The sequence below is a fragment of the Aulonocara sp. 'chitande type north' Nkhata Bay genome, linkage group LG6, assembly GCF_057382095.1.
Source record: "Aulonocara sp. 'chitande type north' Nkhata Bay isolate Kocher_YH1m ecotype deep benthic linkage group LG6, A_spYH_male_GT1.1, whole genome shotgun sequence".
Taxonomy (NCBI): domain Eukaryota; kingdom Metazoa; phylum Chordata; class Actinopteri; order Cichliformes; family Cichlidae; genus Aulonocara; species Aulonocara sp. 'chitande type north' Nkhata Bay.
The window spans coordinates 34,897,165-34,914,621 of record NC_141349.1 but is presented as its reverse complement, the minus strand read 5'-3'; the positions used below and the strand labels follow the sequence as shown (position 1 = coordinate 34,914,621).

Here is a 17,457-nt window from a genome sequence, read left to right as displayed (position 1 = left end):
GTCAGGTGATAAGTGATAGCCTCCGTAATTTCTTTGTTCCTGCGGGAGTTCGACGTGTATAGGGAAGCGCTGTATAAGGTTCCCGTTATTGATGTTTGGGTGGTTGACCGGGACGGATTTTCTCCTGTCACTTTCTCGTCATCCCTGACGTGCTCTCCGTTGTTTTTTCCCTGCTAATTTTAGCATCACACGGCACAGCTCCTGTATCACGTGGTATAAGGCTCTTTTTTTTAGCAGCATAGTGCTTTTTTTTCCCAATTATTTTTTAAAAGCTCCAAAAGCCCAAAGGCGATATAAGGGTGGCGGCTCACAACAGTTTTTGTTTGCTGGATCATTTTAGTTCAGCTGGGTGTCTTTCCTTTTGTTATATTTCTTTAAGAGTTCAAAATGTGTTAATTACATAAATAAAATGTGATTTTCTCTGTAGCACTTCATGGATTTCATAAGAAACACATGGGAGTGTACATGGAGTTGTAGAGACCAGCATTTTTGTTTAATTTATCTTGTTTGTAAAATCTGGAAGCACCACATAAACTGATGCAACAAGTGAAAAGGGAATGGTAGGAACAAAAGAGAACACAAAAAATGAAGTCTGTCACCTCCAAAACCATAGAGACAAGCAGAGCTTCAGCAGCCCTGACAACAGAGGCTGGCTGCCAGCACAATCTGTGGTGAAGATGATGACTACTTCAGCTGAGTCCTCCACACCATCATCTGGCAGCCCTTCATCTTTTATCTTCTGATTGGTCTCTGTTACTGTGCTCTCTGCTTGTTGAATCAGTTTCAGGTTCATTGGCATGAAATCAACAGAGTGCTCAACACTGTGCTCACAAATGACACAATGCTTTTGGTTTATTTTCTTTTTCTTATGTCTCTGTTTTAGTTTCATTTTCCTTCAGTAATTTTGATGAGGTTGCATTGAAAAATAAAAAAACAACTCAAAGGACAACTCATATTTCTTAACTAAAAAATGCAAATTGGCTTGTTATGAATTTTAATCATGTCCTTGGATTGAATGTAAATGAACCACTGTGCTGATTAGCATTTCATTACAGTTCTGGCAGGTTTGTAATCCCAAGTTTAGAGGCCAACAATTCATTTTTCAATTTTCAGCCTCATAGGCCCTTATTAACATTTAGCCCATGGATTGCAGCGTGTTATTCTGGGATGTCTTGAAGTCTTTGACTCTCTGCAGCATAGGCTACACAAACAGGATGTGTTTCTGCAATTCTCTCATAAACACACAAAGACATGCACAAGCAGCGATCATTATGCACGAGCTACACACGTAAACACTCACGTTTTGGCTGTTTATATCTAAAAGCGGGGAACAAAATCCAATTATTGCAGTCTTTTTTTTAATGGGGTAACAGGAGGGAGAAAAGTCTGCTTTTTAACTGGGGTAAAAGATAAATGTTTCCTATGTGATCAACACCTGCTTTTTTCACTCTAGAAATGTAACTCAAAAAAGCACCTAGTTTATAAATTAAAGATATAATCTATACACGTACCCCTTTAGTCATTTTATATTCATTTTCCATCCTTCAATTTTCACATTAAAATTCAATGCAGATGTTACTATATTGCTGAGGTAGAGTGTGCTTCTCTTAAAGAATACATGAGTCAGTCTTTGTAAGTGAAAGGTTGTGCCAAAGTGAATCCATCCATCTCCTCTGATTGGAAAAATAGTGAATGAATCCCTAATGTAAAAAAATAATAATAAAAAAAAAAAAAAAAAAAGAAGCATGACTTCATAAGACATTATGACATTATGCATTAGCCATACCATGAGCATACAGCATGTTATGATAAATTACTTTAATTAAGAAGTCATGCTTTGATTATCAAGGGTATTCTAGTGAATTTGAACACTTAATGCATTTTTTGCCCTTTCCCCCAGTAATCTCTAACATGCAGTCTCTGTTCTGTGTGCAATTGTTGCTGAGAGTAGCTAGGTGTGTGTCTTTTGTGCAGCAAGACATTTTCATTTTTCTGCATCTTGAATGCCCCTGCTGATTTGATAAGTATTAATTGATTGGTATTAATTATGCTGCAAATCAAAAATAAATAACACTTGTTCTACATGAACACTGTCCTCTGTCCATCTGTACAAATCAAAAGTGCATTTATTTCTGCATTTCCTGAGACAGTCAAAGCTACACAAGTCTTAACTTATATATATATAAGTTAGGACCGTTACCTTCACCCTATATATATATATATATATATATATATATATATATATATATATATTAGGGGTGCAACGATACACAAAATTCACGGTTCGGTTCGGTTCGATACTTTGGTGTCACGGTTTGATATTTTTTCGATACAAAAAAATGTTCATGCTTTTTTAATTTGTCATTTATTAAAATTATAAATATATATTTTAACTCAAAAGTACAGTTTTTAAATTTAATGTTGCTGAAAAAACAAAGTAATAAAAAAATAAATCTGATTGAGAAATCACTCATCTTTGGAAAAGAGAGTTTATTACAGAGAAATGGCTCTTCCCAAAATAAAAGCTATACTATACGCTTCTTCTGGGGTATACTCTCAGCAGCATATTAAACATATCAGGTCCCCATAAGGAGAATCATTTGCTAACAGCTGTCTAAATGACTCGGGTAAAGTTTGTAGCATGCATGCTTGTTGTTTTTGTCTGCTTTCACTTGTCTTTGCACTAGGATGATGTCGGAGTAAATGTGCAGTCATATTCATTGTGTTCCCACTAGTGCTGTCAGCGTTAATCTGAAATGACGTTAACGCCACAACACGGCAAATCTCCGTTAACGAGCTACCGCGGATCGCCCTGTGCGTGGGGCTGGACAGCGTCAACACGTTAACGAGCAAACTGCGCTAACGCAGTAGTTCCCACCCATGTAATTGAGCATTGCGTGGCACATCCGACATACTGTTTTACTTTAGTCCATGACGCGCTTACCTTCATGGTCATACTTCACATGAAGACCAAAATAGTTCCAAAGGCCAGATCTGAATGAGGGTGGGGGAGGTTCAATTTGCCATGTTGCAACGAGCTTAGCTTATGTCTTGCTAGCTTGCGCTGCGCGCAGTGGATCTGCGCTGGACAGTGCAGCCTAGGCGGAGTAGTCGAACACAGATCCACTGAGCTCCCAACGCAGACAGCATCGTCAGAAGAAAAGTTGATAAAATAAATAAAAAAATTTGTATTGTTCGATACATATGCTTACTGAACCGAAAGCACAAACCTCCTTACAATTGCTCTGGTCACTAACAGATTCCCATGGTCATGCACAGAAGATGCAAACTACGCTTATATGACGGACTCTATTTGTTTAGGTTTTAAATGTTTACTATGCAAACCATAAACACAAAATGTTTGCCTTCAAAATAAAAGCTGTGCCTTTTGAATTATAGTTTTTCAAAAGGCACAAATTTTACTGTTTTCAGCTTTAAGTTTTACTATTTAGGAGTTTTTGCAGATAGGCTGACATGCTCCCTGTAAACTAAGGGCAACTGCAGCAATCTGCTAGTGACCAAAGCAATAACAAAGATTTCTGGTACAGCACCCACTTTGCAACTTTTGTCACCAAGCAACAGGCAGCAACCTTCATAACTACTCATCAACCAATTGGGGAGAAACCGTTTTCCTCCTCCTCCTGTGTGACTGAGGTCTGAGAAACTATGGATGCTCCTAAATGGTTACAAAAAGCATACTTTGACAAGTTCTGATAAACTAGTCAAACCAAATAAGACAACTGTACAAATTATACCTGTGCTCACTCTGCTAAGGGCACCGGTGTGAGATTGAAGGTAATTTACTAACACCACTCCACTATTTAGAAGCAACTGCAAAAGTGCAAAACCAAATGAAAGGACCTTAGAGAAAAGGTCACACATACAGCTTTTTCTCTGCACTATTTGTTAGATTGGCAAAAAAAATAATAATAATAATAAGTGCGGCACTTTAAAAAAAACAACAAAAAAAACAGGAGGGCTGTGAAAATAAGGTGCAGAAGAAGACCCAGGCAGACTGGATTTGAGACACAGCAGCACGTATCACTCTGGGAAATAGGAATTACCAGATTCAACTAAGTTACCATTCAAAACAGAATCACTGAGTGTGCTGTACGTGCAGAGAGGGAGTAATGTGACAGAAACGATGAATAAGATGAAAAATTGGTAGCAAGGAAAAAAAGCAGCTTCAGAGTGAGTCATTATGACCCGAGTGCATTCAAGTCTAGATAAGTGTGATAGAAGTTTGTGTGAAGAATGCAAGTGTGAGAACTCCAGGAAGACTAGAGGTATGAACATCAAACTCTGGCTATTTTTTCTTTTCTTAATTTATAGGTGAGCAAGGATGCACTGATGCAATCACAATTCTGGATGCAACTTAAAGAAATCACCCCAAAAAATTTTAACAGAAGGATAAAGTGTAATGGATAAAGATCCAAGCATGCCAGCAACCTACTGAAACAATATTCTCTTAAGAAGATAATGAAATAATCATTTTGATCCTTGTGAAGGATCACAGATACGGTTACATGAATACACTGAAGGCTTGGGAAAAGGAAAGCTTTACCACAGCTATTGCAGAAATTATTCCATGCCCAGATGATGTCCAATTTAATAACAAACTACATATTAAGCCACAAGTGTGTTTACAAGAACTTTCTCTCTTGCCCATTTTTAACTGTACATCTGTTCTGTTTTTTACTAATTTAAAACCAACAAATGTATTTTTCTAGAATCTTATTGCTATTGTTTCTTTACGATAAACACCACCATCTTTAATGCTTTTTAGTATTTAAATATTTCTTGGGAACACTGTAAATCCTGAGTGCAGTATAACTTTAAAGAACACTAGTGCCATTTTTTTTCCTTTTTTTTTTTAAGCATAGTTATTTCTATCAACCCCTCTCTGCATATTAACAACCATGATCGGTGTGACTGATGTGACGGAACATCTCATTTACTTGTTTAGAGGGATTTTGAAGATTAAAATGAACTCTTTCAGGAAACAGTTTGTGGTGTGAGACTGCTGTTAAAATAGTTATCTCAATTAACTTGATTTATGAGTAGTGTATTGGAATATAGAATTTATTTATAACCGAAAAGTATTTAAAAATTAAGAACTTATGTCTTCTCAAAAGAAGAAAATTGTGACTATTAAGTAAAAACTGTATTGTGTTCTTTGTGTTACGCTGTTACTTCCTAGTCTGCATGTGTGCATTCTTTTTCAGGCTTTTTTTCCTCTGTGAACACAACACATCTGGCCGACGTTTTGCTGGATAAATTGCAGTCAACTATGTGAACGATGCCCACATGTGTATAAATAAGCCTTTGAGTATGACAGAGCAGTGTATTTTGGTGGGAACTTGTGAGAGAAAAAAGGCCTGCAGTACTACAAACTAACATTTTAAGGTGCTTCTTGATTAGTTGCAATCAGTCCGTGCAGTAACATTCCCTCCTCAAGTACACTTTCATTATCATCCACAGGACATTTGTATTATTGTATTTACTTTGCGATATAAAGCGCCTTGAGGTGACTGCTCCTGGGAATTGGTGCTTCATTGATCATCAATTGAGGTGACTTGAACTGAAGTCGTATGGAGTAAAATGTCGCCTTAGGAGAAGAGCGGGTCGTTTAATAATCAAAAGTTTAGTGGTTTGATCTTGAGCTCTTCAATCCTGCATGTCAAAGTGTCCTTGGAGTAAAAGGAACTTCAATTGTCCCTGATGCAATACAGTGTGCATGTGTGTGGGTGGGTAAGTATTAGAGCTGGGCGATATATCGAGTTTTTAAAAAATATCGATATATTTTTATACGAGATATAAGATCTGACAATATCTTTTATATCGATATAGTCTATGTTACGTTATAATTATACTTGTGGAGCCGCAGGTTTGCCTCTCTTTCGTCCACTTTCGTCTTTACGCAACGTTACTCGGCCTCGCCTCTCTTTCACTGAACACAACACCCCTCCTCCCCCATCGCTTCACCTGCAGGAAGCGACAAGATGGACACGGCAAATCTCCGTTAACGAGTTACTGCGCATCGCCCCGTGCGTGGGGCTGGACGGCGTCAATGTGTTAGCTAGCTAACCACGCTAACGAGCTAACCACGCTAACGCCATGCAGCCCAGAGGTGCTGCACGGACTAAAATCCTTTCATTTTCTCAAAAGTTGACAGCGCGCCTTATGTATGAATTCTGGTTGTGCTTGATGGCCGCGAACCGATTTTATGTGGTACACGGCGCTCAGCAATCTGTCAAAAAATGTTTTAGTACGACTTTGGTAAGCTACGGAGCTGCACCGCTTGATGGATTGTCGGAGCATTACGGCTGAGCCTCGCGGAGTGATACGTACTGTGCTTCAACGTAATATTACCCTACTGTGTATAAGGACCATAAATGGCACCTGTTAAGAGACGTGGTTGCGAAGCGGATTTCAAACTCCAGGCTGTCGGTCACGCAGTACAAGTTGGGAACAGAGCAGCTGTGAAATCTGTCTTTGTTACTATGCTCAGCGTCTTTTAGTTTACATTTTGACTGCACAATTGTGAGCTTTTTGTTATGCACAAAAACAACATTGTTTTCTTTTATTTATGGAGCATTATTATTTAATAAATGCTCATAATTTATTTTTGAGTAAATTTTATGTACATCTGCTCTATGTTAATAAAAGTGCCTGTGTGACATCTGGGACACAGCTTTGACTAAGAACTCTCTTCTTGTTCTTACTTTATGGCTTTAAAAAAATATATCGAGATATATCTTATATCGCCATCCAGCTAAAAAATATCGAGATATGAATTTTGGGTCATATCGCCCAGCCCTAGTAAGTATGTACTGTAAAAGCACTTTGAGAGGTCAATAAGTCTAGAAAAGGTACATAAAAATGCTAGCCTATTCACAATGTTGATACAGTTTTTACAGCTACTTTTACTATGCAGACTTTCCTAATGCTGTTTTGTTTTGTGTGCACATATGACTCTCCACACAATCTTTTCCATTTGCAAAACTCATGTTATTCAGATGTGAGATAAAAGATCGACAAGGATATTTTTGAGGAGTCAAAAAAGGCTTCTTGCTACCATCTATGTTAAATTATGTTTTGTTCACAACAAGCTTTCATTTCTGATGGGGAGTATAAGTCCACCTCTTCCAAACAGACCTAGGGTTAGATTACCATATTATAAAATAAATCTGTGCATAGCGATATAACATACCTGAGCACATTGCAAACTTACAATTGAGAAAACACCCTAAGCAATCTTCACTGCTAAAACATCAACATTCAGATGCATGACTTTCTTCTCCAGCCTGCCGCCACTCCACTAAGTTAATAATAAACCAAGACATTTCTGGCACCCCTGGTAGAAAAGTACTGAGTGCATGAAGGCTGAGACAAGCTACACACTTCTTTCTTTCTGCTGCTATGAAACATTAAAAGCAAGGTATCGTTAATTACGAGCGCTGATAATTTCATTCGCCAATTTAAGAACCGTTAAGGATTTGGCACCCATCATACATTGCTTTGAGTTAAGCAACCTTTATTCTGAGGATTTTTTTTTTTAGCTAAAGGCATGGGCAGGCATACACAGTGAAAGGAAGGATGGGAGCTGGCTCTTCTTCTCTCCCTGGTTCTTTCCTCATTCTCTTATTTATAACTGCCTGGAATGTCTGCACTTCTGTTAGTGATGTCATCAGTTACTTTTGCCATGGTAACACAACAAAATCTCTCCTGCATATGGTCAGTACATTCAATCTTTCCCACTTTATTAAAGTCACTCAGTGTGTGTGTGTGTGTGTGTGCGCGCGCGCGCATGCAGGTGGTTGTAAGACCGATAACCACCTTTGGATCTGGAGATGAGGGCGGAAAGGCAATGCAGGAGACAGTGAGAGAATTTTTGATTTTACAGTCTCACCTGTTCGAAAGCTGTCTCGAAGCCCCAAGACCCATACACAGCCAACACAACCAGAAAATAAAGTAGTTTAAAAACATATCGGCCTGCCTACAGTGGGGCTGTATGTGTATGTGCATCTTGCTGTCATGGCAACACCACAAAATCCTCCTTGGCAGAATAGATAGGAGAAGGTATGCATGACCACAAGTGTGTTTAAATTTCAAACAAAGTATGCTACTGCCTAAAACACAGTCTGTAACGATGCTGAAGAACTGAAGAGCTACTTTACATGTTACATGGCCCGAATAATAACTACGTTCTTTGTTTGGTGCGCTGTGGTACCGTTCTTCAATGACAATGCCAGTGCGTGGAGCCTACAGCTATAGCTACAAACATCAGTGCACAGCATTGCTTTTCAGTTTCAGCTGCAATAAAAGTTAACGGAAAGTATTTTGTGCTTACTGGAGTGCAAGTACGACCTAACGATGTCAAAAAGTATTGCATACCCACACAGTGTATGGTCAAAAGAGCCAAACGTTAGTCTTCTCGTGTGTTGTTTTTTTGTTTTTTAATAAAGGCAAGTTTATATTACTGCCTGATCAAGCTATTTACAGAAACAACACACACACACAAAAACTTACAGTACTGAAAACATTTCCAGTTCACTTTCTCTGCCTTATGTCCCGGGACTCGTACAGCAATGTGATGATGTGCGTCCCAAGAATATTCAAACAAAACAACGGCACTTAAAAAAACCTTAGTTTCATTTTACAAGTATGTCCCAGAACTGCAAAACTCTCCGTATGAAGTGTTAAGAGATTTTATTATGTGTGTGGGTTGGAGCAGATGGACTGATGTGTAACAGGAATGCTTTTCTCCAACTGCACTCTGCAGTATGTTAAAATATTTCACAGCCACTGGATTTTTTTTTTCCACCAAGGGTGTGTCTAGAACATTTAGATTTGGGGCCAGATAGGGGCATAGACAGAATGGAGAGGAGCTGGTGTTTAATGGATGTGAAATGAGTTTTATTAAAGTCTCGGTGTGGCTGACGTATTTTTGCTTCAGTTATTTTGCAGTAATGTGACACATTAGAAAGGACTGGAGAAGGCAAGGAGAAAAGAATTGGTGGCAAAAAAAAGCTCTTTCCTAGCAATTTCTTCAAATGGAAATGTGGTATTTTTACTGAAAGAAAAGTAGAAATTAAACAGGGAAAAGGCACAAAATCCATTTAGACCTACAGCATGTGTTCAGGGTAGCATCCCTACGCCTATAGCTTGATCACAGAGACTTTTCCTGCATCTCTCTCTCACAAAGCAGAGAAGTTGTGAATGCTCTCTAAAGCCAGCCACAGTTAAATTAAATTTCATGGTGAGACACTACAGCATTACACTGGGTCCTATCCAGTTTTCCCACAGCTAAATAATGCTAATAAATGTGCACCGATAGAAAAGTGGATGCACATATATGCAAAGAGGACTAAGGACAATATTACTAAAGAGTAAAATAAATAAAAACACGCTTGCTCCGTTATCTACTAATCATTTACAGCATCGCTCCTTGTGGATGACTAAAGGACAGTCATTTACTGTGAGCGCTGAGTTCACATCTATTCAAGCTCAAATCTGTAGTCGGCTCCTCCAAGGTATCAAATTCACATACAACAGTGACAATAAACTAGCCTGACACCACTTTAAGACAGACAAATCATTCACTGCCTATTCATTTTTGTGGTGGTTATTTGCTCCAAGGCTACATTTTTAAGTCTGGTAATAGTCTCTTAAATAGAAAAGCTATTTCTAATATAAAAAAAGACCTGTAAGACCTGCTCTGCATGCTGTAGAGATTCACAGTAGCCTTACTGACTCTTCTCTGCATCTACTAAAAGATGTTAAAAGGACAAAGATGATTTTAAGAGAGCTAACAATCCAGACCTGAACTGTCATCTCTCTGCCTCAGACAGACCAAAGGCCATTATTCAGAAATCGCTGCAAGTAAATGACCTTTATTATTCTTTAAAGTTCAGCCTGCAGCATTATTAAATGAACACTACCAAGTTCTCCAGCTGAATGTCTCAGCCTTCTGTGAAATCAGATTTAACTTTGAGTAAAATATTTGCTATCAACCACATGTGTCTGCCTATTGAGTAGGACACAAGTAGCTAAATTAGTAAGGACAGTTAAGTTCACAGCCAGCCGCCTTTACGTATGACTTCCGCTGGTACAGTAGGGTTAAGGAGGTTCATCTACTTTGATGCAATTAACACTCCAACAAATTCCAACATGAGACATTAACATTCAGATAAATCACAGACAGACAGTGCAGCAGAGTCTGTCTCTAATTTATCTGTCTCTAAACAAGCCACTTTTCTTCTTTTATGCAAACATTACCACTAAAGGTCAGGTGATAATAGGGGATCCAACTGAAAGTAGAAGCCCTCTATACAACAAATACAACCAGTGTACCTCCAGAGTTTTATTTACTTATAAAACTCTGTGTAAACAAAATTATAGCGCTCATTTTGTGTCCTAAAGCAAGACCTGGCCAACACAGAGTGCACTGATTATGTGCCTGGTATTTATAGTAAAGTCTTAAGTTAAATACTGTAAAGAAAGGTAGTTTCAGTAAAAATAAATAATGAATAACATATGGCTTCCATCGCACAGAACAGAATGTTCTGCTGCAGCTACACCAGAGGCTCAAGTCTGATCTGCTCCACCTTTGGTTTCTGGTCACCAACTTATTAATACCAACAAACGGGGGGGAAGATGCGCGCACGCAAAAGCACGCACGCACAGTCACCAGCAGTCAGTCCTTCTTTTGACATAAAAAGTAAACAAAAATTGTATTAATTATTATTATTATTATTCTCATTATTGTCTGATTGCCTCCACATAGTATTTATTTTCCAATCAGTTTTGGCTTTGTTTGTGTTTTTACTACACTGGTGCACCCTGAAGACCATCAAAGCCAACTTAATCAAATCTCCACATCTGTCAGCGCACTTATACGTTCAGGACGCCACAATTTATTCATGTTTAATCTGCTAATTACTGTATCGATTACTTGGATAATTAAATGCTAATACCATAAATATTTTCATGACGTACCAAGGGGGAAAACAAACAAACAACAGAAACTTAAAGCCAAAAGTAGTTAGTTAACAGGATTTTTTCCACCAACAGCCCAAAACAAAGGAATGACACATTTCCACTGAGTTTAATAAGCAGAAGAGACACAAACGCTCACATTTTAAAAGTTTTTTTGCTCGTTTGATTCACAACGATTAAGTCTGACTATTTTCCAATCAGCTGATCTAATTGATTAAACATTTGACCCCTTTAATTACCACAGAACAGCAGCATAAACAATAAATCAAAAACTCATGTCATATTAGCTGTTAGGAATAATGGGGTACACGCATATGGGGATGTAACAAGCGGGCTGATAGACAAGAACCCCAGATGAATTAAACTTTTACGTGTGTTACGCTTGTTTTCCGGGGTGATAAGTTTGGTCAAACTGGGTGAAAAACTCTCCACTGTGCATTCATATCCTGTGCAGCTTGTTTTGGTTTCTTTACTTACAACACATTGGTGGCCAGCGGGATCTCTTCCGCCGCAGGGGCCCTTTCCAACCCGATGCTGGAGCAGTTGACGACGCAGGACTGCTGGGGCCCAAGTGGACAGCTGCAGTTAACGGGACAGGGACTGCAACTCTTGCCGCCGTCCGCCTGCGCCGCGGAGCCCCATACTTCCAAGCAGCAGAGCGCCACAAGCAGACTGGAAAAGAAACTAAACCTCGGGAGGCAGACGCCATGTTTTCGCTTGGATAAAGTCTGTCCATTTCCACAAGGCATAGCTCACTCACATCTCATTGCCTCTGATGGTGTAAGTCCTCACAGTCTGGGAAGGAACAAAATGCTCGGAACAAAAGCAAAAACACGCGCGTCCTTTTTCCACGGCTTTCATATAAGGAGACAAAAACAGAAGAAGTCATTAACTTTTTCACACCGTTATCTGTCTTTGTTTTCCCAGCGTTGTTTTTCTTCTCCTCGTATCCCCTTCCCCTGAAAATGTAACGGAGCTTTTCCAGAATCCTTTGAGGAGAAAAAAAGTTTTGGAGAACTTCCTCCCTCCCCCTTTTTCCATATCATGCAGTTCCACGAGCCGCCACTGTGACCTGGCGAATAGCCTACTTTTCCTTCTCAGTTGAATGAATACAATGTTAGACTGATTACCACTTAAAAAAAAGGGTAAACATTTAAAGTGAAAGTTACTGAATAAAACAGCTAGAAATTGCATATATAGTTTTTTTCAAGTTGCCAAAATAATCGATTGAAATAAACACATGTAACCAGGCCTCAGATTTCTGGTAAGTTTTCTCTGATGAGGGTTACTCCTTGTTAGAGGGCCTGGGTAAAAGATTCATGGGTATTCTCTTTTTGTTTTTCCTGATAAAGTAAAAAGTCGACTGCTTCTTCACTTGCCCAACTGGCAACACAGCTTCGATCAATCCTACATTCAAAAAAGTTGAGATGCTGTGCAAAAGGTAAAGCAGAATGCAGCCACTTTAAAACCTACATTTGGTTACAATTAGTAGAAAGAAAGCATAGGAAACGCTGAGAGTAGGAAATGTTATTGATTCTGTTATCGGTTTTGGGGGGGAGAATATATGGTCATTTTAAATTTGACGCAAGCAAGACATTTGAAAACATTTGAGACAGAGGTAAATTAATGAATAAAGAAAGAAAGAAATGAAAAGTCAGTACCACCTTCTTTGTGGGCATTTAAAAAAGAACCTTCTAGAGCAGAGCTGGACTGGCCATCGGCCATAGTGATTTTTCGTTTTGATGTTTGTTTTTGTAACGGTATAAACAATGAAAGGTGGTGGATTGGCCAATTGGTCGTGATCGACTCTGGGCTTACAAAACACTCGTAGGTGAAAAGGAAACGATTTGTCCCCTACTTCAGCTAGAATGAAAAAAGACACAAAGCTGGACTTATTCTGCGTCTTTACGCTGCACAGCTGCCTCTTCTTCTCTCCCCTGTTGCTACTTCAATCATGAAACTGATCAATGATCAGCTGATCGGGATTTCTGTCTCGCCCCGTCTCTCTTGTTTGTTTATCGCCCAGAAAGAGGAAACCAGCGGATGTCGCGCTAAACAACAGCAGCACGTTTAAGCTTGATAAGCTGTTGTTAGAATTAATTTGATATTACTTTTGTAGTATCAGCTGATGTTTGCTGGAGCCACAGCCGTAAAGCTGCTGGTCATGTTATCGTTTTGGATATCTGGTGAGGGGGAAACGTGAAGATGAAACCATGAGATGTCCTTAAGTGGTCATCTGATGCAAACTGTATAGAAATCATACATATATACCAACAAGACAGTGTACATCACTGTCAGAACAGCGTTTGTTTTCATTCAAATGCTTTATGATTTTTCCTGTAATACCTGGTGGGCCGGTCTCTACTTCAAATACCTGGGCCAATTTTTTTGTCCCAGTCCAGTCCTGTTCTAGAGAGTCTGTCAGAAGTAAACACGGACGCAGTTTACACTCTGTGAAAGACATGGACAAGCTGAAAACTGTTTTCATCACCTGTAGTAGATGATATCATTGACAGATCAAAAGTATCAGAACAAAAGTGCATGCAAAGGACAAGGCCCTAAAGAAATACTGAATCACCTTACACTCATAAACAGGCACAATCAATATATCAGCTCAGAAATGTTTCTGAAAGCTGCTGTGGGCCTGCGATATATATGTGAAGGACTGAGAAATTGTCCTATTATTTATTTAATTGCTGTAAGTTCACCCCATGCACCTGGCATGTGGAGGCCTGATTATTGCCAAATAAGGCAGGCTCAGAAGCAACATAACATGATATGCAGATGGCATTTTTTTCAATGACAGCCTTATTTATTTCAGAAACACTGTGCAAAATTACAGTCGATCTACTAGGGCTAGGTTCAGGGCACATTGAGAAAATTTGCTGCTTTTTGAAAAGAAGATTAGTCCTATATAGAACAAAAATGGGAAAACACTTGCTTACACTACACCGCAACCTCGTCTTATTAAAAGAACAGATGATGTAAAACACTGGTAAACGTGCCCATCTCCCAGGAAACACGTTGCTGGTATCAGCTTCAAAGTGAGGTTGACATTTTTTAATACAAATATTCAAATCATTCAGTTTAAACATCTGTTGCATTTGTACTGTTATTTTATTACACGTAAGCAATTTAAACAATTTCCAATTTAAATTCTGTCTTTATGACATTGTACTTTTTTGAAAACAAAGTCGAGATAACAGCCAGTAATTGAACTTGAGCCATAAAAAACCCGTAAGCTGAAATCATAAATAATAAACAGCTTAAAACAGCGTGACTTTTTTGTTATTATGAGTCAAGAAGGAGCGAAATGAAGACATATTCATGGTTCTTGTGATGAAGGCGGGCATACAAACAGTTGCTGAAAAGATAAAAGGAAAAATTACATGATGAAATAAGCAATTTTGTTCAGATGAAAAGTGTTAACTATGAAGCAGTCACTGAGTATTCTTTCACCTTGAGGTAGAGATATGACTGTTGCAAAGCCTTCTTCACTCACAGAGATTGAAATTTATCATCTTGCTGAAGTTTAAGAATGAATCTGCTCTGCTGGTATTCCATTGTCAAATGACAAATGTATCACTTTCTATTTTTCATATTTTTCGTCCCTGCAGTATTTCCTGAAGCAGTGCATGGCACGTGTTAGAAGTGTTTCTCGGGTATTTGATTTGGCCAGAGCGCACACATCCTTCCTGCAGGCATCTGGTGCTCTGTACAAAGAAGAGCCCCACAATAACTTGCATACTTTCTTATTCTCATGAGTCTTTGGCAGTTCTTCACTGTAGAGCTTATATTTGAGAGACAAAAATATGCGTGACTGAAAGACAGTCTGCACTCAATATTTTAGGGGAAGTTAAAAAATAAAGAGTTGTGTACAAATCTATACATACACCTTTCAAAACATAGTTTGCAATGCACTTTGGCAGATAAGTACGAAGGAGAACAATCAGAAGGTAAATTCAAACAAAAAGCCAAATATTAAAGCCAAAGAACACAAGATAAGGGAAAGTTGAGACAGCGTTTTTAAAAAAGAAAAAGGAATGTACAAAACAAAGCACAAATTGGTAAATAAGAAATACTGAAAAGAATAGAAGCGATAATAACAGTACAGTAAGAATAAACAAGAGGACAAAAGCAATAAATGCTCTGCATCACATAAAAAAAATGATTTCAGAAGTGATTTTGGAAGGAATTCACTGATTCTGAGAGCCTTATCTCCTCTGGAGTCAAGCCTGAGGATTTAAGGGTGGTGGTCAACAGCTTTTGCTATTTACCTTGAAGCCAGATCCAAGCATTCCTTGAAGGTGATTAGCAGAATCTCAAAATCAAAGACATGGAGCTGGTGGAAAGAGATCAGGAATGGGGTGATGTGATGCTGACTTCTAAACCTGAGTAGTGACTTTTCAGAGTATGTACGACCCAAAAAGGTGCAAAAAGTTGGGACTCAGTGTAAAATGATGTGCAGATTTTCTAAACTCATATTTTATCCAGTTGATGAAATTTGTGATCTATATGCAGACCAGTTCAGCATCCAGACTTCTCTGCTACTAAACCAGGTGTAGCATTTTTTATCTGAAAGGCCTTCTCTGAAAAAGGACATAATCTGCTTATGAGCATATGCTGCTTTGATCCTGTATATACTTTTGATCATTAATGATCCATTTCTATAGGGACTAATGCACCCTCATACCATCTGAGATGTAGGCCTTTGAATTCGGTCCGTTGAACAAGGCAGAGGATCCCTCTCCTGTTTAGGAAAAGCAACATCCAGAAAGAATTTCAAATTTTGATTTGACTGCCCACAGAACAGTTTTCCACATTGTCTCAGTCCAATAATCTTTGGCCAAGAGAAGATGGCAGACTTCCTGGGTCATGTTCACATATGGCTTCTTTTTATATTTGAGGATGGCACAGTGAACTGAGTTTACAGACAGTTATTTTTGGGAGTGTCCCCGAGCCCGTGGATTGATTTGTATGACAGAATCGTGCCCGTGTCTTCCCTTGTAAGGCAGAGAACATTCTTCTGAAGTCATTCCACAATGATGTGTATAGACACAATTAATTTGCAGGTTGACAAACCTCTGCCCATCTTTACCTCTGATAAACTCTGCCTCTCTAAGATGGTCTTTTTATATCGAACCATGATACTGACCTGTTGCTTATTAACCAAATTAGATGCGAAACGTTCCTTGAGCTGTTTCTTTCTGGCACCACTTACATTTCCAGTCTTTGGTTGCACACATCCCAACTTTTGAGACGTCTTTCTGCCATCAAATTCAAAATGAGTTGTTTTTCATGAAATAGTAAAATGTCTGACTCATATCCTCACAGTGCACATGTTGTACATGTGCATTGAAAATAAAGAGCTATTCTATTCTAAAAACATTACAAAGAAGTTGGTAATAAAAGCTTGCATTTAAAACAAATATTTTCACAATATCCAAAAATTTTAGATCATAATTTTAAACCAGTTTGTGTCCTGTGGAGTTGAACATTTAACCTTAGAACTGTTATTTCTTATTTTTTGCTGACAGATGTTTAAAAGTGCTTTAGATACCTCCTCATCAGAGAATCATTTTTATCTTGAGGCCATGGCTATAGGCTGTTGATCCCCAGGCATAGCTCAAGCTAGGCTTTGCTGGAACGAGAGCAATATAAAAAAAAAAAGCTTTTCAGACAATTTTGAAACAAAGAGAAACAAGAGTACAGGGCTAGAACACAAAGAACAAGTCTTTCAATGTCAAATTCAACTTGATGAAATATGTTTGCAGTTAAAGTCTCAGAGGGATTCACGGCTTTCTTGAAAATAGTATTTCAAAGCAACAAGGAAACCCCCCACCTGAAATTTCTGATCCACCAAGGCACTTCCTGGGAAAAAATAAAACAAACAAAATAAAGATTTTTTATAATGTTTTAGTTAATGAACATAAGAAACAAACACAAAATAAAAATACAAAAAGAATAAAACCCAGAGATTGGTATTATGTTGAAGCTGATAAACCTTGGTTAAATGTAATAAGTTAAGCGGTTCTGCATATCTTATTACACATTTACCAGCCACTTTGTTAGGTACACGTGTTTAACTTGTTAACCACAGTATCTAATCACCCAGTCATCTCACAGCAGCTCAGTGCATTTATGCATGACCTGCTGAGGTTCAAAGTAAGCATCAGAATGGGGAAAAAAGGGATTTAAGTGAGGTTTAACGTGGCATGGTTGCCGGTGCCAGACGGACTGGTCTGAGCATTTCAGAAACTGCTGATCTACTGGGATTTTCCAGCACAACCAACTTGAGGGATTTACAGAGAAAGGTCTGATAAACACAAAATATCCAGGTCTTGTTGATGCCAGAGGTCAGAGGAGAAAAGCCAGACTGCTTTAAGCTCATAGGAACTCAACAGTAATGTAATGGTTTTGATGTATACGTAATGAAGATTCGGTTTCTTACTGTAG

At 38.5% G+C, this 17,457-nt stretch overlaps 1 protein-coding gene and 1 long non-coding RNA gene across 3 annotated transcripts in view; both read right to left on the bottom strand.

The window, feature by feature from the left end:
* pkd1a (polycystic kidney disease 1a) overlaps positions 1–12,001 on the bottom strand; it is an 85,344-nt gene extending 73,343 nt beyond the window's left edge. For both annotated transcript variants that reach the window (XM_086296555.1, XM_086296556.1), the window contains exon 1: positions 11,479–12,001. In XM_086296555.1, coding sequence (XP_086152681.1) covers positions 11,479–11,750 — 272 coding nt within the window. In that variant the 5' untranslated portion in view covers positions 11,751–12,001. The remainder of the gene's footprint in view (positions 1–11,478) is intronic.
* A 1,958-nt stretch (positions 12,002–13,959) lies between these two features.
* On the bottom strand, positions 13,960–16,873 carry LOC147328303 (uncharacterized). The gene is made up of 6 exons (XR_015130061.1): positions 16,844–16,873; positions 16,562–16,642; positions 15,695–15,751; positions 15,279–15,343; positions 14,461–14,714; positions 13,960–14,365 (listed from the first exon to the last, which is right to left on the bottom strand). It is a non-coding gene; the product is annotated as an uncharacterized LOC147328303 (long non-coding RNA).
* Positions 16,874–17,457: the final 584 nt, after the last annotated feature.